The sequence below is a fragment of the Somniosus microcephalus genome, chromosome 4, assembly GCF_052327205.1.
Source record: "Somniosus microcephalus isolate GS21.2 chromosome 4, FLI_Smic_1.0, whole genome shotgun sequence".
Lineage (NCBI taxonomy): Eukaryota > Metazoa > Chordata > Chondrichthyes > Squaliformes > Somniosidae > Somniosus > Somniosus microcephalus.
Genome location: NC_140990.1, coordinates 240724228 through 240746246, shown reverse-complemented (window position 1 = coordinate 240746246; position 22019 = coordinate 240724228). Strand labels below are relative to the sequence as shown.

At 45.0% G+C, this 22019-nt stretch overlaps 1 protein-coding gene across 20 annotated transcripts in view; it reads right to left on the bottom strand.

Moving 5' to 3' along the window:
• znf385b (zinc finger protein 385B) overlaps positions 1 to 22019 on the bottom strand; it is a 588958-nt gene that overhangs the window by 94168 nt on the left and 472771 nt on the right. For 18 of the 20 annotated variants that reach the window (XM_085985988.1, XM_085985990.1, XM_085985981.1 and 15 more), the window contains one exon: positions 4 to 114. The exons of 1 other annotated variant lie outside the window; for it this stretch is intronic. In XM_085985988.1, the coding sequence (XP_085842114.1) occupies positions 4 to 114 (111 nt within the window). Of the gene's footprint in view, positions 1 to 3; positions 115 to 786; positions 1171 to 22019 lie in introns of those variants that run through there. One more of the 20 variants, XM_085985999.1, reaches the window with a different exon arrangement.

Sequence of the window (22019 nt, the reverse complement as noted above, 5' to 3'; positions counted from 1 at the left end):
CACCTCTGAATTAAATCGTAGCTGGCAGACATTGCATGAAATAATTTGCTTCTTTTTAGGAGGAATTGAAACTCCAAATGTGTGGTTGATGACTGCTTTCTGCACAGGATCCATCTGGAAAGTGAACAGAATAAAAATGCACTCACTGTAAATCTATTTCAGAAATGTTTAAAAATTTTATGAGTATTGAGGATGAATGCTGGCAGTGAAAGCCTCAGAGCATTGCTTGTGGTAAACCTAAATTCTAACATACATGGCAACTAAGCTCCTCAAATTCAGCAATCATGAAAGGCAACATAGGTTCAGTTTTTGTATTTCAGAGATATTACTACATAATGCAGGGAGCTAAAGACAGCAGAGATACGTTTACTGCATTTGGCAGCTCACCTGTTATTATAGGATAAAAGGAGACTGGTAACTGCATTCAAACTAGAATTAAATATTGATCCATTTGATTGTACAAAGAAATGCTATGATAGATCAAACATTATCTCTAGTAGTTGCTCACTAGTGTAGTTTGAAATGCCAGTGGTTCAATCACAGTAGGAATTTTGGTTATACAGTATTATAAAGCTGTGCATTCAATGTCTTTGAGGCAAGGTTATTCAAGAAAAATCTGTGCAGAGAAGCATGGAAAATTCACTGCTCCCACCACTGACAAGAAACATTGTCACAAGAGAATGCTTGTTTTTCTCCCTCACCCTAGGAAATTAATTATTGAACATATGAAGCATGCTGCATAAGGAAAAATAGAAATGAAATGCCAAAAAGGAGTAGTTTAAGTACCTGGAAGTTGTCCATGAGAATAATGGAAAAAGCAGTCAAAAGGGTGCTGCAGAGCTAAAAAGCCAGCACATACTGATTCTCTGGTGTGCACTGGGTAATAATCTAAAGCATTAACTTCAGGCCAGTGCAGTTTTTTACAGCAAAGAGCAGGTCATGCACACAAGTCTCAATTACAACACTGAAGAGCTGTACAAGGACGATTCATACAAACACAACAGTGTATCGGGTCTCTGGAGACTGAGTGAGAAACAATTGCCATGGAACAGGCGATGGTTCCTTATAAACAATCAAGGAATGGATATAGTCAGACTACGATTAGATTACAAGAAGGTGCAACATTAACATTTAATAAGCTGTAACTATATCACAAGCCGTCATATAATACTGCTTACAGAGGAAAGGAAAGAACATATATTATACAGCGAGGGCTGCACTGATAAACTGAGAACCCAGAGAAACCAAATATATTTGCTAATGCAGATTTACAAGTTAAATGAAATTATTATTCATTGAAGAAAACATTTAAGAGCTAGAAATTTGGTATCGCCCTGGTTGGGGTGTTAAATTTTAAAAAGTTGGAGAATTAGCGCCACACGCTAATCCTTCTGACCTCCCGCTAAATTGATTGTTAGCGTTCCAAGAAAGAACTGGAGCGTTAAATCAAGCACTAATCACCTAACTTAGGGCGCTACTCACAGAGAGTGGGGTGCTACCCGCAGAGCAGTAACTAATTTCAGGTGCACTCCACGGGACTCATCATTCACATTGAACCTCCCCTTTAAGAGCTGGAAGGAGCCAATCATTCTGCACAACCTCATTCTCAACATTGCTGGCTCTGAAGGCGACCTCCAAGCAACTCAACAGTGACACCTCTTATCCTCATGGTTAATCCCAGTCCCAGGGAGAGAGCTTGCCGTTTCAGCGACCAGGCATTGGAGGCATTGGTCGCGGCAGTCGAAAGAAGGAGGGCAGTGCTGTTCCTGGCCACTGGCAGGAGGCCATTGCCCCAGGTCTTCAGGGCAATGTGGAGGGAAGTGTATTGATTTGTATGTGGGTTCAATGACGACACATTGATGAAAGAGAATGTCTTTTAATCTAAAGTATGTTCAACTCCGTTAACAGCATTACAGGAGACACCATCTTAGAGATCCATCTAAAACGAAACTAAAACTAAACTCTGCCTCTCTCACATGCCCTCTGCTGGTAAGGCATAAATAATCAAACAGGCAAATATGCTGGTAAGGCATAATAATCAAACAGGCAAATACCATCACTATTTGCTGATATCATTACATCTCCCTTTCTTAAAACAAAAGTATTTTACTTTTATCTAACAACATGTTTTCTTTGTATTACTCTGCATTTTAACTGTAACACTTAATGAACTTACATTATCATTATCATGATCAAGGTTAGTTAACCTTGTTTTGTGTGTTCACATGAAATATGTAAATACACTAGAACTTGAAGAGAGAATAAGATAACATTACTTCCTTCTATAACAATAGTCCTTAAATTTGCTCAATGAGTCTCTCAGGAGGCTTCACGTGTCTTGAGGATTTTCTGATTGATTGTCCTTGAATCTGAGTTGTTGCCTCAGATGATGAGTTCTCAGCTGTGTGATCAGGTTGTTCAACAGTATCAGTCTTTTGACCTGCTGTGGTTGGTCTCATGAGAAGATCCCGACGATTTCTTCGCAGAACAGCACCCTCATCTGTCTGAATGGTGTATGATCTTGGTTGTACTTCACTCAGGACAGTTCCCTTCTGAGTCCATATGTTTGTTTTGTCTTTGAACCTTACTTGGTCACCAGTGTGGAGTTCAGGTAGGTTTTGTGTTCCTCTGTCATAGTAGTACTTTTGCTTTTCTTTCTGTTGCTCTTTGAACTTCCTCACTTTCTCCCCCTCTTTTGTTTTCAGGAGGTTCTCCGGGATGGGTAGGTTTGACCTTAGCAGACGTCCCATCAGGAGTTGGGCTGGTGACATACCACACTCGAGTGGCGTTGTGCGGTATACAAGCATGCTCTGGTAGAAGTCAGTTCCACTGTCTTTTGCCTTGTACATCAGTCTTTTCACTGTCTGGACCGATTTTTCCACTAGACCATTGGACTGTGGAAAGTGAGGACTTGACGTTGTGTGGACAAAGTCCCACTCTTTGGCAAAGTGTCGGAAACTTGCATTGTAAAACTGGGGTCCGTTGTCTGTGAAGACCTCGCTTGCCACGCCATGTCTGGAGAATATGGCTTTCATACATGTTATCACAGCATCTGCAGTGGTGGTGTATAGTCTACAAACCTCTGGATACAGGGAGTAATAGTCTGTGACTACAAGATAGTCCTTCCCTTGACATACGAATAGGTCAGCGCCTACCTTCTGGTAAGGTCTGTCTGGCGCTGGGTGTGGCTTTAGTGGTTCTACCGGATTGCTTGCTCGATATTTCAGGCATATTGTGCAGTTTGACACCTCATTTGTCACATCTTGGTTGATTCGTGGCCAGTACATCACCTCTCGTGCTCTTTTCTTACACTTTTCGATTCCCAGATGTCCTCCATGGATCCTTTTTAGCATCTCTTTTCTCAGACTCTTTGGGATAACTATTTTACTTCCTTTGTAGATGATGTCTTCGACCACTGATAGTTCCGCCCTGCAGTTCCAGTACTCTGCCATGTCAGGTGAGCAGTCTTGCTTCATGTTGGGCCATCCATCCAAGATGCTTTTCCTCAGTCGTCTCATTGTTTCATCTTTGTTTGTCTCAGTCTTTATGAGCTCCATTTTTGCATCTGCTATGGGCAGTGCACTTGTGATCATGTCCACGTAGGCGTTCACTTTTTCATCCATTTTGGTGTTTGCGGGCTCACTTGGGTCAACAGCTCTGGACAACGTGTCTGCTGTATACATCAGCTTACCCGGTGTGTACGCAACATTCAGTGTATAGCGTTGCAGCCTGATCATCATTCTTTGTATTCTAAGCGGACACCCATTTAGTGGCTTTTGGAACAATGCAATCAAGGGCTTATGGTCAGTCTCTACACTGATTGCTTGTCCTGACACAAACTGGTGAAATCTTTCACAGGCGTATGTGATGCTGAGCAGCTCCTTTTCTATTTGAGCATATCGCGTCTCCGCGTCTGTCATTGAGCGCGATGCATATGCAATAGGTTGCCAGTAGTCATATTTTTGCAGAAGAACGGCACCGAGCCCACTCTGTGATGCATCTGATGATATCTTGATGGGTCTCGCTGGGTCATAAAACCTCAGAACTGGTTCCTCTGTGAGCAGTTTCTTTAGATCGCTCCATGACTTCTCATGCTCATGATTCCATTCCCATTCTATGTTCTTTTCAGTTAGTCGTCTCAGTGGCGCCATCTTTTCTGAGAGGTTGGATATGAATTTACCCATGTAGTTGATCATTCCATTAAACCTCTGCACGTCCTTTTTGCATTGTGGCTTTGGCATATTCTCAATGGCAGACACCGTTCTGGGATCTGGTCTGATGCCCTCACTGCTAAGGATATCTCCCACGAATGTCAGTTCTGTCACCCCGAGCTGGCATTTCTCTCTATTCAGCTTCAGGTTTGTTTTCCTTGTTGCTTCCAGCACTTTTTTCAGTCTCTCGTCATGCTCAGTTCTCGTGGTTCCCCATACTATGATGTCATCCATTGATGTATGAACTCCCTCCAGGTGCTCATAGATCATATGGATAGTTTTGTGATACACTTCAGGAGCTGAGGCAATGCCAAATGGTAACCTTAGGAATCTGTATCTGCCAAATGGACTGTTGAACGTGCACAGTCTTGAACTTGCCTCGTCCAGTTTCATCTGCCAAAATCCTGATGATGCATCTAACTTGCTGAAATACTTTGCATTTGCAAACTGTGACATGATTTCCTCACGTGTAGGAAGCTTGAAGTGCTCTCTCTTTATTGCTCTGTTTAGATCTCTTGGATCCAGGCAAATTCTGAGCTTTCCATTCTTTTTGTCCACAACGACGAGGGAACTCACCCACTCAGTTGGCTCATCTATCTTCTGAATCACGTTCAGGCTTTCCAACTCTGCCTTCAGTTGCTTTTGAAGAGCAAATGGAACTTTTCTGCATGGATGTATGACCGTTGGCATACTTTTATCTACTCTGATCGTGTGTTCTCCTGGAAGGCAGCCTAGACCCTGAAATAGGTCATTGTACTCTTTCATGAGTTCATCATAGACTGTCTCTCCTTCGCTTTCCACTACGAGGACTCTCTTTACCAGGTTCAGTCTCTCACAGGCTATTAAGCCTAGTATGGCCTGCACATCCTTTGGCACCACGATTAATGCTAGCGTGTGCTCTCCGTCCTTGTGTGTCACTTTGACAATGCATCTTCCTTTCATTGGTATATCAGTACCTGAGTATCCTGTCACTTTCACTTTTATTCCATGTATCTTTGGTCTGGGTCTAATTTTCTTAAAATCAGTCTCTGATATCACATTAACTTGTGCTCCAGTATCCAATTTAAATGGAATGTGTATGTCATTCACTTTTAGTGTCAACATCCAGTCCCTTTTTTCTTCTTTTTTGTTTTCAGACACAACATCCACATAGAACTCCTCTATCCCGCTTTCATCTACTGCATGGACCTTGCTTTGTTGCGCTTGGTTCTTACAGCAACGGGCATAATGGTTGTTTTTGTTGCAACTATTGCATGTTTTGCCATATGCTGGACACTTTTTTGGTGTATGCTGTGTACCGCATCGACTACATGACTTTCGATTGCCCCTTTCATTTTTGTTCGCTGGCCACGCCTCTTTTTTCACATTGGCGCTCTTTTTGTTAAACGGTTTGTGTCCGTTCTTTCTCACTGCATCCACGTTGCAGCTATTGTCACTGAACAGCTCCTTTGCCTGCGACTTCACAGTCTCTGTAGCCCTACACAGTGCTATGGCTTTTCCCAGGTCTAGATTTTGCTCTCTTAGCAGTCTTTCCCTTAGACCATTATCTGGAATACCACACACCAGTCTGTCTTTTATCAGCGAGTCTGTCAGTCCCCCAAATTCACATGTTTTGCTTCTGTTTCTCAGTTCAGTCACATACTGATCAATAGTCTCTCCCGTTTTCTGTACACGTGAAAAATCTGTGCCTCTCAAACGTCACGTTACGTTTAGGTATGCAGTAGGCCTCAAACTGTTCCATTACTTTATCCAACTTCATTATGTCTCCATCAGCAGCGAATGTGAAGTTATTATACACCTCCAGCGCTTCATCACCCACGACATGTAAGAACACTGACGCTTTCATTTTATCACTTTTCTCGTCAGCTCCGATTGCCGCTAAATACAACTCCAAAGGTTGTTTGAACCTCCTCCAATTTTCAGCCACATTACCTGTCAACTGAAGCTTCGCCGGTGGGTATAATCCTTCCATTTTTTCACTTCGTTAGCTATTCTCCAATGGTAAGTAACGATGTTCTCTTTTGGCTTGCTAATACATGGAGAGCTGATTTAACTTCAGATTTTTCCTCTTCATCTCTTTCAATCACTTCTGACACCATGTATCGATTTGTATGTGGGTTCAATGACGACACATTGATGAAAGAGAATGGCCTAGAAATTCGGTGGTGTTAGCGCCCAATTAGAGGTGTTAGAGGGCCTTGCGCCGGAATTATAGCCGCGATCGAAATTGCGTTGGGCCCTACCATCGGCGTTAGCCGGTAGCGCTGCGCCGGCACCGATGACGTCATTGGTGTGCGCAGCGTCCCGGTTGCCGTGGTAACGCGGCCGGACGCCCAAATTCAGTTGCGGCCGCCTCGCCCGTGGCAGCCGCAACCAACGATTGTTCAACGGGATGTTGCAGCACGTAGCGCCGGCGCATTAAGGTGGAGCGGCGGCCGGCCGCTTTCCCGGCGGCCGCCTGCCCGCACCTCCCTCCCCGGACTCCTCCACCACCCCCCCGCAGCACTGATGTGTGTGGCCCGCGAGCCCGGCACTTCTCCGAGGTGCCAGGCTCATTTGTCGGGCGAATCGACCGGTCAGCGGTTGGCTGCAGGCAGCTCCTCCTTAACAGAAGGAGGAGGCCTGCAGTACCCCAGCCTGCCGCACTGCATCGGGTGCCGCAGCGGGGGATTAGCGCCGCAAACCTGCATTCAGCGCCCATAGCGAGGCGCTGAAACCCTCCATTAGCGCCCGCAGCCGTCTGGGCGCGGGGCAGCTGAATTTTTGGCGGGCGCAGCGGCAATTATCGCGGGCGCAAAATTTCGGGCGCAAAAGCCCTGGCGGAAGCAAACCTAATTTCTAGGCCAATGTCTTTTAATCTAAAGTATGTTCAACTCAGTTAACAGCATTACAGGAGACACCATCTTAGAGATCCATCTAAAACGAAACTAAAACTAAACTCTGCCTCTCTCACATGCCCTCTGCTGGTAAGGCATAAATAATCAAACAGGCAAATATGCTGGTAAGGCATAATAATCAAACAGGCAAATACCATCACTATTTGCTGATATCATTACAGGAAGTGGCCCAGGACGTCTTCACCAGCAGTGTGGTCATCAGGACCCTCACACAGTGCCGTAAAAAATTCAATGACCTCACTTGGGTGGTCAGGGTTAGTACATCCTTCATCAAGATCTACATACCAGCATCTGAACCTCAGTCTGTACACACTGCACAAACCACCACACCCCTACCACTCACCCACCAAGCATCACCACCTACTAAAACTCACATCCACATCTCACGCCTTGTCTACAATCACAGCTATTCAAGCATGGCAGGTACATCTCCCAAACACATAGTTGCACACTCACTCACACACTTTCCTTTCTCTAGCAGCCAAGGTGGCTCACAACAGGAGGGAGCAGGAGCGCACAGGCGGGGGACAAGCTTGACACCCAACCACTGACTGCTCTGGAGAATAGAGTGCTGCAGATTATTGGGCACCAGGTGTGGGCACCATGGCCACTGGCGACGATGACCCCCTTGGGGACAACAACGGTATGTTCATCCCCTCTCCTTCTCTCATCCCACTTCCCCCTCACAGGACAAGCCTCTCCCCATTTTCCAGCTCCTTATACTGTCTGCATTCCTTGCTCCCTTCTTGCCCACCGCCCTCACCTTAAAGCGAGTCTTGTGCCTTTATGCTTTCAGGTAATTAGCAACCAGCTGACCAGCCTGTCCCTGAGCCTCCCAGTGAGAGTGAGGCGGGAGAAGAGGAGGAGGAAGAAAGCACCGCGTCACTGCATCTCTCACCTGCAGGCACCACCTCAGAAACTGGGACTACGCGATCTTTAGAGGCAAATTTAGTAAAGTGGTCTGCACTGGGTGATGCACTGGGGACGAGCGAGCTGCAGCAAAGCCAGGGGGAAAGGGTAGCTCGCGGGCCAGCTCCCCAGAGGGTGAGTTAACGCGTGAGCTCTGCTGCACAGGACTCAGATGAGGACCTCGATGGGGAGGCATTCACAAGAAGGGTGATGGGCATGCACACCGAGATGATAGGTGCAATGGCAAGGGTGCCCGAGAGCCTGTCGACAATGGTAAGGAGCATGGAGGAGTCCGCCTCCAACATTGCACAGAGCTCTGGATACACCATGGAGCCCATCCTTGGCAGTCTGCAGAGACTGTGGGGACCCAGACCTCATGCCGTGTGTCATGGGCAATGTGGCAGCATCCATTGCAGCACAGGTGGAAGCCACGCAATGTCTTAGTGCTGTAATGCAGTCAATGGTTGCTGCCATCGAGTCTCAGACTGCTCTCATGCAGTCTCAGCTTGATGCCACGAAAGCTCTGACTGCGGCCATCGTGGCTGGGTCCACCACAATCCACCGGGGATCTCACGGTGTTGCAGCAGGCCAGCAATCTGTGCTCCAGTAGGAATGCTGATGTGCTGCCCTGGGGGAGTGGCAGTGTGTCAGTAGAGCAAGAACCTGCTGTCCTCTCTCAGAATGACAGCATTCCTGATCCCCCCACTGCCACTCTGCCATTGCCCTTGTCACTGCCTGTCATCCAGCCAGGCCAGACTGCCGCCACCCTGCCTCAGGTGGTTAAGTGTACAGCCAGGCCTTCCAGGCATCCTGCAAGGCCATCTGTAGTCTCTGGCACCGACACTCAGCAGCCTTTCACCAGCCGTGCTGCAGCCACTGGGGACAGACTACATTGGAGCAGTAGATTAGGAAAAGGCACTGTAAAGAGGGGAAGTAAGATTTTGCACAGGGGTGATTAGTTAATATTGTTTTTGTATATATGTGTTTAATGAATGTAATTGAATTTTGCAGAATTGTGCTGTCTCATTTCAGCTTTGCGCTGCAATATGGCATGCAAAATGGATGGAATGATGGGCGTGTGGTCAGCAACCGGGATGTGGGGTAAAACTGCAGTCTGATGAGGTGGTCATGGACCATCCTTTCAGAAGGTCGATTGAGTGACTGCCTCCTCCCTCGCTGCTGTTCCTCCTCCTGTTGCTCCTCCTCTTCCTCACCCTCTTCCTCCTCCTGAGGTGGTCCTGCTGTGCGTAGTGGCAATGGCTGGGCCCTCATGGCCAAGTTCTGCAGCATGCAGCACACCACGACGAAAAGGGACACCTGCTCAGCCGAGTACTGGAGGGCTCCTCCCGAGCGGTCAAGGCAGCGGAACGGTTGCTTGAGCACTCTGATGGCCTGCTCGGTGATGTTCCTGGTGCTGGCATGGCTCTCATTATGTGAGTGATGGGCATGAGTGTTGGAGTTGCGAAGGGGAGTCATGAGCCAGGTGGTGATTGGATAATCCTTGCCTCCGACCAGCCAGCCGCGAGCTTGATGTGGTGACTGGAAGAGTGCTGGTACACCAGTCTGGCGCAGGATGAAGACATCGTGGCTGCTGCCAGGATAGTGGTCATTGACGGTGAGGATTCGCTGTCTGTGGTTGCACACCAACTGGACATTACGTGAGTGGTAGCCTTTGCGGTTACGGAAGACCTCAGGATTGTTATGGGGTGCCCGCAAAGCGATGTGGGTGCAGTCAATGGCGCCCTGCACCATGGGGAAGCCCGCTATCCTGGCAAAGCCATTTTCACGCTCATCCTGCTTCTCTCTGGTCATGGGGAAGGAAATATAGTCCCTTCTCCTTCTGTAGAGAGCCTCTGTGACCTCCCGGATGCAGGAATGGACGGCGAACTGCGAGATGTTAGATATGTCTCCTGCTGCAGACTGGAAGGATCCGCTGGCGTAGAAATTGAGGGCGACGGTGACCTTGTCTGCCATCGAGAGCGCCATGGTGGTCCTGATCTGAGGCTTGAGGTTTGGCTGCAGGAGGTGGCAGAGCTGAAGCGGAGCCTTCTAAGACACTGCTCCTCAGTTAAATTTATGTAGGAGAAGTGGAGAAGTGGTCCCGGAATACGCTGGGACGGTAAGGCCTCCTGTTGACAGCCCTGTTGGCCCTCCTCCCTCTGGCCACATTTTCCAATCTTTGTCTCTGCCTCCGACGTTGATGCTGGAGGGCGAGGTTGAGTGCCAGTACAGCCCCCATTAACATAACCAAGTGTAGGACTTTGAAATCCTAGCAGAATGAAAGTGACAAATTTTTAGCAGGCAGAAAGAACACGCCTGAAAGTAAGAAACGTTTAACTTACTGAAAACGGCCCCCAGGGTAACAGGAGGCGCTAACATGCCGAATTACTCCCCCTTGGAGTCATACTTTATTTCATAAGATACATGGGCCTAGAAATTCGGTTGGTAGCGCCAGCGATTAGCACCTAAAGAGCCCGAGAGTTGGGGCGTTACCCAATTTACGGGCGGGCGCAGTGAATATAGCGCCACCTCCCATATTGAGTATCCTTTTAGCGCCAGCGCTAACACTTTGCACGCGCCCGCGGGCGCAGGAGATCATGACGTCATTTCAGTGTGCAACGCCTTTTTGGCACCCTGGACCGGATATTCGGTGGCGCCCGCAACCTTTCCGCCAGGTGCTATTAGTGACAGTTGGATGGAGCGTTCCCAGGCCCTTCTCAGACTCGGGGGGCGCTCTTTAAAGGGGACAGCACTAGTATAAAAGCTGCAGCCATTTGGGCTGGCCATTCTGATCGTTGCTGGAGAGAGTTGCTGACCTTCTGTTGGACAGTAATTTTCTCATTGAGCCTTCGGAGGCACTGGCACTGGCAGCTTGAGGGCCCGGCTCCCGAGCTGGTGATGCAGCATCTGAAAGCAGGGAGGTGGAAGAGTGGCTTTAGCAAAAGGACAGCTTGGCAGCAAGGGATGCCAGATTGCGGCAAGGCTATGACATAGGTCCACAGTGAGAAAGCATGCTGGCGGGGGGAACAAATGGAAGGAGACAGTTGTAAAAGGTGAGAACTTTACCACCACAGTCGACAATGGGGTCGGCAGCTGCAGTGGTCGCAGGATCACTCAGACGTCCTCCAAGAATCTGGTGGACTCTCTCCTCGAGATCTGTGAGAGTGACCACTTGTGGAGGTCCTCCACTGGTGCGAAGCTGATCTTTGCGAATCCTTGCCAGCTTGGACTGCAGGGGAAAGGAGGGGAAGTGATGTTACATGATGCCCTGAGTGATCATCTCATGCCCCCATGGTGGAAGAGCCCTTACATGATGCCTTGAGTCAAATGTGCATGTGTGTGCCCAGAAAGGGCCATGGGTGCTTGCTGGCAGATGGCCAATGGGGCACAGGCCACCCTGTAGCCATAAAGTCAGGTGCAAATGAAGGGATGCAGAAGTTTGCAGAAACAACACTCACTCTCACGACCCGAGTGAGGTCGTTGAATTTCTTTCTGCATTGGACAGGGTTCCTGGTCACCATGCTGCTGGAGTTGACCCTCTGGCAAACATCCCTCCAAGCTCGTCGGTAGTCCTTATGATTCAGCCTCCTGCCATTGTCTGGGTAGAGAACATCTCGCCGGCGCTCCACTGCGGCCACCAATTGCTCCAGAGTCTCATTGGTGAAGCGCTCTGCTCTCTGTCTCACCTTCTCCATCTGGTCCAAGTTTTTAGCGCCAGAGAAGGGCCTGCGCCGAATCTGAGGCCTACAAGGCACAGAGTGTGGATGCTGAAACTGACTGACCCACCCCTTTAAGAGCTGGCCGGCGCCTGGAAGTCTCGTGGTCATCGGTAATTGAGAGCACCTGCGCTGCACCCGTCCACTCCGATATTGGGTTGCGCCGGAAGTTTAGCGCCTTGGGAGTCCTGTGTAACGCCTGAATTCGTGCCTCAATCACCTTTAGGGGCGATGCAACCCAATATCGCGCTAGGTGGCGATAAGTTGCGTCTGGCTATAAACTTTGCGCTGCGCCAATTCTAACGCCCCAAGCGGGGCTATACCCAATTTCTAGGCCATGGAGTTCTGTCCTTGTGAAAGTAAGATAACATATTGTGCTCTAAAATCAGCTATCCTGATAAATCAACTTTTTACATTATATTTAACCAGTATATTGGGATAGTTTCTTGGAGTATTTTGGAGGAAAGCCAGAATTTGTATAAAACAGAGAAAGAGATTAAGAAAAAATACGAGTATATGAACAGTCCACAGTACTGAGGTTAAAAAAACTTAACATTGTCCACCTACTATAAAGCTCTCTGCTAATTCAATAAACCAAAAGCTTACACTACAGCCTTTGGCTAATCCTTCAGTCAGTGCTAAATACACAAGCAGAATCGTAGCTACAAGGTGATAGTAATACAGTGCATACTGCCTATTATAATTGTTCAGTTTGGTCATAAATGTATGAAGCCTGTAAGGTTTTGCACTCACCTGATTTAGAAAGGCTTGCCCCACTGTATTTTGTCGGGTCGGCCCTCATTTGGTAAACAAGGAAAGTTCTCGGTTGGATTGAGCCTGCAGATGTGAGCTCACCCAGGAGACAGAAGAAAAGGCCCATGCACCAGAATTAAAGGGATGTGGCTAATTAAAGATAAGTGGCCACATCTGGGAACATAATTCTTTTTCAGCCTTTTCGAATGCCGTAGAGACTTTGAGATAATTTTCCAGCCTCTCCAAAGGATGTATGGGACAAAAAAATCATGTGCGTGGCAAAACAAGCGTGGTAGCAGGAAACAGTGTGTGTGAGCAGCACAACATCTGAACCCCATGCTTGAAGGTTGGTGAAGAGGAAGTGCTGCTGTTGCATCCCAAAGCACTTCACAGCCAATGAATTACTTATTGAAATGTAGTCACTTTTGTAAGCAACCATGGTAGCCGATTTGCACACAGCATTGAGATGAATAAATAGTTAATCTGATTTTGATAGGGTTGGTTGAAGGATGAATGCTGGCCAGGGCACAAGAATTTCATGCTCTTCTTCAAAAAAGTGCCCTGCGATCTTTTACATTCATCTGAACATTCAAACGGGACCTTGGTTTAACATTTCATTTAAAATGCAGCATTTCAAACAATGCAGCACTACCTCGATTGTGCACTGAAATGTCGGCCCAGATTATGTCCTCAGGTCTGTAGTAGGGCTTGAACCCATAAGCTTTTGACTCAGAAGCAAACAGATTTCTTCAAATAATTCTAAGACATCCTAACTGCATGATGTATGGCCACTTACTGCTACACGGGATAGGCTGTAGGAGTAGGGGGAAGGTGAACCTGCAGACCTCCCTCGAGTTTAGGGCTAGTATCATCCTGCTCTTATGTCTTATTCCCTTTCTCACTCACTCCCAAACAGATGTACACACAACCATACAAACAGCATCTTGCAATGAAAGCTCTGTTTGTAGGTGTGGCTTGGACCCACATTCTAGCTTTTGTTCCTTTTCTGTCGCCATAGGCCTGAAAGCTTGCCATAACCCATAGTGGTCCAGAACAAGACAGTACAGGAAACTTTGTGATATCCGGCACTGACGGGACCGGCGTGTTGCCGATCTATCAAAACTGCCGGACATACAAAGTTAACGTTGAAGTATACGGAGGTTTTCATCTCCGTATCTGACAACAAACACTGTTGCTTAGCAACAGCTTCTAAAGAGTCGGCTGCAGCTGCAAGCGTCTGTAGCTGAAGCTGTTGCTATAGCTACAGACCTTGCAGTGGCTGACTGGGAAAAAAAAAGAACGAGATCTAAAAAAAACTTACAGAAAACGGCTCCTGATTTTTGCCGTTAGATTGAGTATTCTGGACATACAACCTCCAGATAAACCAAAGTTTCCTGTACCTCACACCCCTTGTGACTCTCTCACCAATGTTTGCAAGCACCAGCACAGCTGTACACATTTCAGAGAAACTGTTAGTGAACTTGAGGAGGTAGTACCACAGTGCACAGATAACGAGGAAGGTGGGAGAAGTGGAGGAAATCATTGAATCATAGAAATTTACAGCACAGAAGGAGGCCATTCGGCCCATCTCCTCCGTGCCAGTCGACAAAGAGCTATCTACCTTAACCCCACTTTCCAGCACTTGGTCCATAGCCTTGCAGGTTACGGCACGTCAAGTGCATATCCAAGTACTTTTTAAATGTGATGAGGGTCTCAGCTTTTACCACCCTTTCAGGCAGTGAGTTCCAGACCCCCACCACCCTCTGGGTGAAAACATTTCACCTCAACTCCCCTCTAAACTTCCGACCAATAACTTTAAATCTCTGCCCCCTGCTTATTGACCTCCCTGCTAAAGGAAATAGGTCCTTCCTATCCACTCTGTCTAGGCCCCTCATAATTTTATACACCTCAATTAAGTCTCCCCTCAGCCTCCTCTGTTCCAAAGAAAACAACCCTAGCCTATCCAATCTTTCCTCATCTAAAATTCCCCAGCCCAGGCAACATCCTCGTAAATCTCCTCTGCACCCCCTCTAGTGCAATCACATTCTTCCTGTAAAGTGGTGATCAGAACTGCACGCAGTATTCTAGCTGCGGCCTAACTAGTGTTTTATACAGTTCAAGCATAACCTCCCTGCTCTTATAATAGAACCTGATGCCCAGGTGGCTACATAGTTGTCAAGACCCCTTCAATTTGGGAAGTGCAGCATGTGGTGAGTCAGGCAGCTATCATGCTCATGTTTCTCTTCAGCGAGAAAGGAGATAAAGATTCTGATCATATTTTTATCATTGTTACATCTGCAGCCGGACATTAACCGATACTTCAGATAATTCCAATGCTAGCCTGGAAGAAGGTAAGGGCAGAGGCAGAAAAATTGAGATAGGGGTGTCCTGACTGCCACTGGCAGTGCCTCCATATGGTGTAGGATGGGTAAAGGTCTATTTTCAGCAGATGCCACAGCTTTGCAACTGGATTTGTGCCGACCCAGAGTCTGTAATGTATTTGTCCAGGTTGATGTGCTAGGACAGGCAGATACAGATGACATTACGGGAGGCACAGGCAATCTAACTGTGATGCCTGCTACATTCTTCGTGTGCTTTCATCCACTTGTAACACTTTAACTATGAGATACTGTATTTGAGATGCTTGATTGCTAACGCCCAATATTAATTTGACTTTGTGACCATCACTGATCTTATAGCTTACACTTTGATGTTTTTTACTCCCAGAGCTCCCATGAAAGTTTGTATTCTAAGACCTTGTTTATACATCCCCTCTTAAGTTCTTCCTGTCGTACTGAAGCCTTGTAAATGTTTCAATTAGTCAGCAGTTCAATTACTTTGCAGAAATTCAGCTTTTTCTTTCAACACATATACCCACCCACTACATGCTCTGAAAATCAAAAATATAAAATAAACATCACAAAAAATACACTAGACAGGAAGAAAAAATAATGCTTAAAAAGTTTTTAAGTGTTTCATCGCATATGGTGCTCCCCTTTTCACCGACTCCAGTTGGTGTAAGTAAAACACAGAGCATTATTTGCATTCTAAACGGACAGGGAATCGCTCCATGCCCTATTTACATGTATTTAAATGGATTTTAGTATTGAAATGAATCTCTTTCACATTTCACACGTGAGCATTTTAGTCAGGTCCAAAATTCTGCATTCCATGTGAATCGGGCAACAATCTCCGAAAGGGTTTCCTGCCTGATCATCCAGCCCCTGCTCACACATTGCATGTAGGTGGAAATGAACCTGGAAAATATGCCCCTTATATATTTAAAATTCCTAAAATGTCCTGATCATTGTTTTTATTAACAGACCTAACAGACACTTTGTTTTCACTATTATTTGCCTGTTATGTTGTTTTTCAGAGAGCATTAATTAGCTTTGTGTTATGCTCACCACTATATTGGCTCTTCCTGTATATACAGTAACATCTGGTAACTGATTGAGTGCTGTGGCAATTCAGTTCACCTTGAAGACAAGGCCAGTTCTGTCACATTAAATTCAGTAATCTCTGGAAAGGTATAAAAAAAACAGGGCAGGCAACTATCAGATAAGGCAAGTACTAGAGGTGTGATGATTTAATGGAAAGAGAATACTTGAGGACTGTGGGAATATTTGGAGAAGGGAAATGTTTTCCTCAGTATTTGTGTTTATAGTGGCATAGACATTACTTCAGGCAAGTAACAGGCTTCTCAGTAACACTAATTCCTTCCACCAACTGTTTATAGTATTTTCCTTTTCTGGTCGTAAGGAGCTGATTTGGATGTATTAATGCTTGCCCAGCAATGTTTTGGCAATTTGGAAATCATCCTGTGGCTGTCACCAGTGCAAATAAATGGATGGAATGTCCAGTTATTTGGTTAAGTGGTGGCTGGATTGTAATTTTTAAATATCTTGACTGCAGCCGCCCTGGCATATCATTTGAAGGACAGGACTTCAAATATATCCATGAGGTGATACACTTTTTGAAAACCTATAATCACTGAGTTAGAGCCAACATTTAACTGCCCTTGTCAACACTTTAAACTGGAGAACATTTGAGATGGATCAGTAATTCCTCCAACACGGCTCTAATAATCTTATTCTACCACCATTATGGTAATTTACTATCAGCATTAGCACTATTGGATTTTGTTTTAATTAACTGGTAGCACCAGTTACTGATAAGTAAAATGAAAACAAAAATGGTATTATAATCTTGGCTGGAGAAAATTCAGGTAAATGAATAATCAGATCAAGTTTATTTCATACCAAAACCTGGACCCTTATATGTACCATAAACAGGATTGTGTCCGGCAGGACTAACAGTTACCCCTTAATTAAAATATAAAGCACCAGAGATCACGAGACGCCCATCCTGGCAACTCTCAAAGGTGGTAAATGTGATACAATTCAGACTAAGTCACATTTATTTACAAGATAATTACACATAAAAAATTGATGGTAATAAACATTTGAAAAACAAATATTCAATCAGTCTAAGGGGTCAAGTATCTTCCTTAGAATGTATTTCTTATACAGTACAGCATTTTGTAGATTTCACAGTGTGATGATTGGATATGGGTGAGGAAATATTCCTGCCACTGCATGAAGTCTAAACATTAATCCCAAAAACTGAAATGGATCAGAGAACTAAACTAATGTTGAGTAGCTTTGGCAGTGCCTTAATACCCGAAAAGCCTTTCATGCCACAGGTTTTAATGTTGAGACATAAACTACCTTTCTCTCAAATATACCACAGATGGATCAGTCAATAGAGACAATGATTTAATTCATTTCCCACAGTTTGCTAATTTGCCCATCTACCAAATTAGTTTCTGATCACAGTGGCACCAATAAAGAAAACCAGTTGACTCTCGTTGCGAACAAATCAGGCGGGTTTTCTGTATTGGTCCTGCGCCGGACACTAAAACAAAAAGAACCTTTTAAAGATACAACTATTCAAACTATCCAAAGCTAGTTTTTAAACTCATATTTACTTTATCTGAAATCATATTAAAAGAAAATCTTCTATGTGTTTCTGCAGCCGCCGACGTGAGTCCCGCATGGTGTGTTGCCTCGCTGGTGCCAGGGTAAAGGACATCACTGAGAGGGTGCAGAACATTTTATGGGAAGAAGGGGAACAGCCAGAAGTCGTGGTCCATGCAGGAACCAATGACATATGAAGGGAAAGGAGCTAGGGAAGAAGTTAAAAAGCAGGACCTCAAAGGTAGTAATCTCTGGATTACTCCCAGTGCCATGCACTAGTGAAGATTGGAATAGTAGGATAAAACAGATTAACGCGTCGTTGGAGAAATGGTGCAGGAGGAAAGATGACGGATTCCTGTGGCATTGGGACCAGTTCTGGGGCAGGAAGGACATGTTCAAGGTGGATGGGTTGCACCTCAGCAGAGCTGGGGCCAATATTTTTAAAATTTGTTCATGGGACGTGGGTGTTGCTGGAAAGGCCGGCATTTATTGTCCATCCCTAATTGCCCTTGAGAAGGTGGTGGTGAGCCGCCTTCTTGAACCGCTGCAGTCCGTGCGGTGAAGGTACTCCCACAATGACTTTGTCGTAGCGGTTTGGTACAACTGAGTGGCTTGTAAGGCCATTTCAGAGGGCAGTTAAGAGTCAACCACATTGCTGTGGGTCTGTAGTCACACGTCTGCCATAAGGACGGCAGATTTCCTTCCCTAAAGGACATTAGTGGATGAGATGAGCTTTTACGACAAACTGGTAGTTTCATGGTCACTATTACGGATACTAGCTTTTTGTTTAATATTCCAGATTTATTTAATTAACTGAATTTAAATTCCCCAGCTGCTGTGGTGGGATTTGAACACATGTTTCACAGATTAATAGTCCAGGCCTCTGGATTACTAGTCCAGTAACATAACCACTACACTACCGTTCCTCCCAGAAATGTTAATTAGTACTGTGGGGGGGTTAAACTAATTTGGCAGGGGTTGGGCACCAGGATGAAACATTAGAGAGGAGAAACAAGGTGCAGAGGACTGGGCGAGGCAAACAGCACTACAGTAAAGAAAAGTTCAGAAATGGGAGGGATCAGACAGGGGGGCAAATACGAAGCAGTCTAAGATGGGTTTGGAGTGAGTGTACATAAATGTCCGATTGTTTTTCAGACCGGCGGGAAGTATACAGTGGTGTCCCCCAGAGGTCGGTATTAGGACCACTGTTCTTTTTGATATATATTAATGACCTGGACTTGGATATACAGGGCATAATTTCAAAGTTTGCAGATGATACAAAACGTGAAAATGTAGTAAACAATGAAGAGGATAGTTACAGACTTCAGGAGGACATAGACAGACTGGTAAAGTGGGCAGATACATGGCAGATGAAATTTAACGCAGAGAGGTATGAAGTGATGCATTTTGGTAAGAAGAATGAGGAGAGGTACTATAAATTAAATGGCACAATTTTAAAAGGGGTGCAGAAACAGGGAGACCTGGGGGTGTATGAACACAAATCTTTGAAGATGGCAAGACAAGTTGAGAAGGCCATTAAAAAAGCATATGGGGTCCTTGGTTTTAGTAATAGAGGCATAGAATACACAAGCAAGCAAGTTATGCTAAAGCTGTATAAAACACTGGATAGGCCTCAGCTGGAGTATTTTGTCCAATTCTGGGCATCACATTTTAGGAAAGTTGTCAAGGCCTTAGAAAGGGTGCAGAGGAGATTTACTAGAATGGTATCAGGGATGAGGGGCTTCAGTTATTTGGAGAGACTAGAGAAGCTGGGGTTGTTCTCCTTAGAGCAGAGAAAGTTAGAGGAGATTTGATAGAGGTGTTCAAAATCATGAATAGTTTTGACAGAGTAAATAAGGAGAAACTGTTTCCAGTGGCAGAAGGGTTGGTAACCAGAGGACACAAATTTAAGGTGATTGTCAAAAGAACCCAGAGGTGACATGAGGAAACAGTTTTGTCCACAGCGAGTTGCTGTGATCTGGAATACACTGCCTGAAATGGTGCTGGAAGCAAATTCAATAGTAACATTCAAAAGAGAATTGGATAAATATTTGAAGGGAAAATATTTACAGGGCTATGGGGAAAGAGCAGGGGAGTGTGATTTATTGGATAGCTCTAGCAATGGGCAGAATGGCTTCCTTCTGTGCTGTATCATTCTATATAATTCTATGCTCCACAAATGTGGAATATCACCGGAAGGGCATGAGGGACAGATTATTATGATAGCAAAATACTGCAGATGTTGGAAATCCGAAATAACAACAGAAAATGCTGGAAAAACTCAGCAGGTCAGGCAACATCCGTGGAGAGAAATTTGAGTTGACGTTTTGGGTTTGACCCTTCTTCAAAACTGGAGAGAAAAGGAACTAGATCGAAGGCAGGGCTGCGATCGGACAAAAGAATAAAAGAACCAAAAGAAGTAAAAGAGATTAGAAGCTAGACGAGATGGTAATAGGCTGGGATTAGGTGTAAAGTGTACTGGCAGGGCAAAAGATAGCTGCCAGGTGTGAGAGAGAAACAAAAGGAAAGGGGGGGGGGAGGAAAGGAGTGGAAAAATATAAGTAAAAATGAAATAGGGGCCGAGGTTATGATCTGAAATTGTTGAACTCGATATTGAGACCGGAAGGCTGCAGAGTGCCTAATCGGAAGATGATTATGTTGCCTCCATCTACTCTGTCTCAGCAATGACCCAACCTCAGAAAAGCTCCCAGACTGATGATTTGAATTTCTCTTACTAGCCATCGTGTGCACTCTGAGTGTGATTGTCATTTTGGTGCTTTGGGCCACACACACACTCAGAACTTGGTTGAGATTGCTCAGTAATATATTTTGAACTGCAGCTCAAGAGAATTAGCTTACATTGTTTGTGATGAAGCTTTGCCACTGTAAAACTATTCCCCTGTTCCCCTCTACTTGGTTAGGTATTCTACTGGAAATGGTACTATGGCTAGGTGTTGTAGTCAGATATTATTTGCCTACATTACAACAGCTACTAAACATCAAAGTAATTCATTGTTTGATGTGATAAGTTGTCTTATAAGTTCAAGCATTTTTTAAAAATGTAAAAAGAAACTAAACCCAGATTTTTAAAGTCAGCCTGAAAAGCACTCACAACAAATACCTGGACAAATTTCTTTGCTCATTCATTGATAATTTCTTGGTATAATCAACAAAGCAATGTACAGTAATAGAGGCAAAACATATGCTTTTGTTACCTCCAGACACGACTATTCAAATGTTCTGCTGGCCGGCCTCCCATCTTCCACCCTCTGTAAACTTCAGCTCATCAAAGTTCTGCTGGCCGTAATCTGACTCGCACAAAGTCCCGTTCACCCATCACCCTTGTGTGTGCTGACCTACATTGGCTCCTGGTCCAGCAATGCCTCAAATTTAATATTCTCATCCTTGTGTTCAAATCCCTTGATGGCCTCACCACTCCCTATCTCCTCCAGCCCTGCAACACCCAGAGAACTCTACCTTTCTCCAATTCTAGCCCCTTGTGCATTCCGCAATTTCCTTCATCCCTCCACTGGCGGCCGTGCCTTCTGAAGCTCTGGAATTCCCTCCCTGAATCTCTCGGCCACTCTCTCTTCCTTTAAGACGCTCCTTAAAACCTGTCTCTTTGGCCAAGTTTTTGGTCGCCTGTCCTAATATCGCCTTATGTGGCTCAGTGTCAAATTTTGTCTGATAACTCTGTGAAGTGCCTTGGGACATTTTACTACGTTAAAAGGTGCTATATAAATGCAAGCTGTTGTTGTTGTATTCAAGATACAATTTGATGCCATGATGGGTGAATTAATGTACCAGAGGGATTGAATATCAGTTATCTTTTTTCTCATACCTTATGTTTTGTCTTTGGCTAGTCAGATTAAAATTGCCATACACCTAGTAGAATTTGATATAATGCAAGGACATCTGGCATTTTACTTACACTGGTACTTCGCCAAACAAGTGTAACAAATGGAATTTCAATATCACTTTAACCATCATTTGTACTGTTACTTGATTCAAAGACTGTCTATATATCTCATCAAAAATCTTGCATAAGTTGCAAGGTCCATTGAAAACTGCTTTGTAAACATTCCTAAACTGCAAACTTAAAATGACAACACTTACATGCCGTGCCACTAGGTGGTGCTCTAATAGGAATTCCAATATTAAAATGACACGACTGACCTGTGATGATTACCTGTCACAAACTAAATGATAATTGTAGTGTATGTACCTTTAAGGGGGAGAACTACTTTTTACAGCTCCTGTATCCTGTAGTACCGGCAGTGACCACACCTGTATATAAACCCTGAGTAGTGCTCTGTACAGTCAGTTGCAGTTTGAACCCTCATTCAGTAAACACCTGTTGATCGTTCCCTGCAGTCTTTGTCTGATTATTGAAGGACACCACATTAAGATACCCGGATCTAACAATGCTATATTATCTTTTCCCCACAAATCACTCAAAATGCTTTCTGGAAAAAAATGTCTGCCATTTTTACTCAGTAACTGAAATTTCTAATGTTCAAAATAATGTTTTAAACAAAATAAAAACAAATAAAA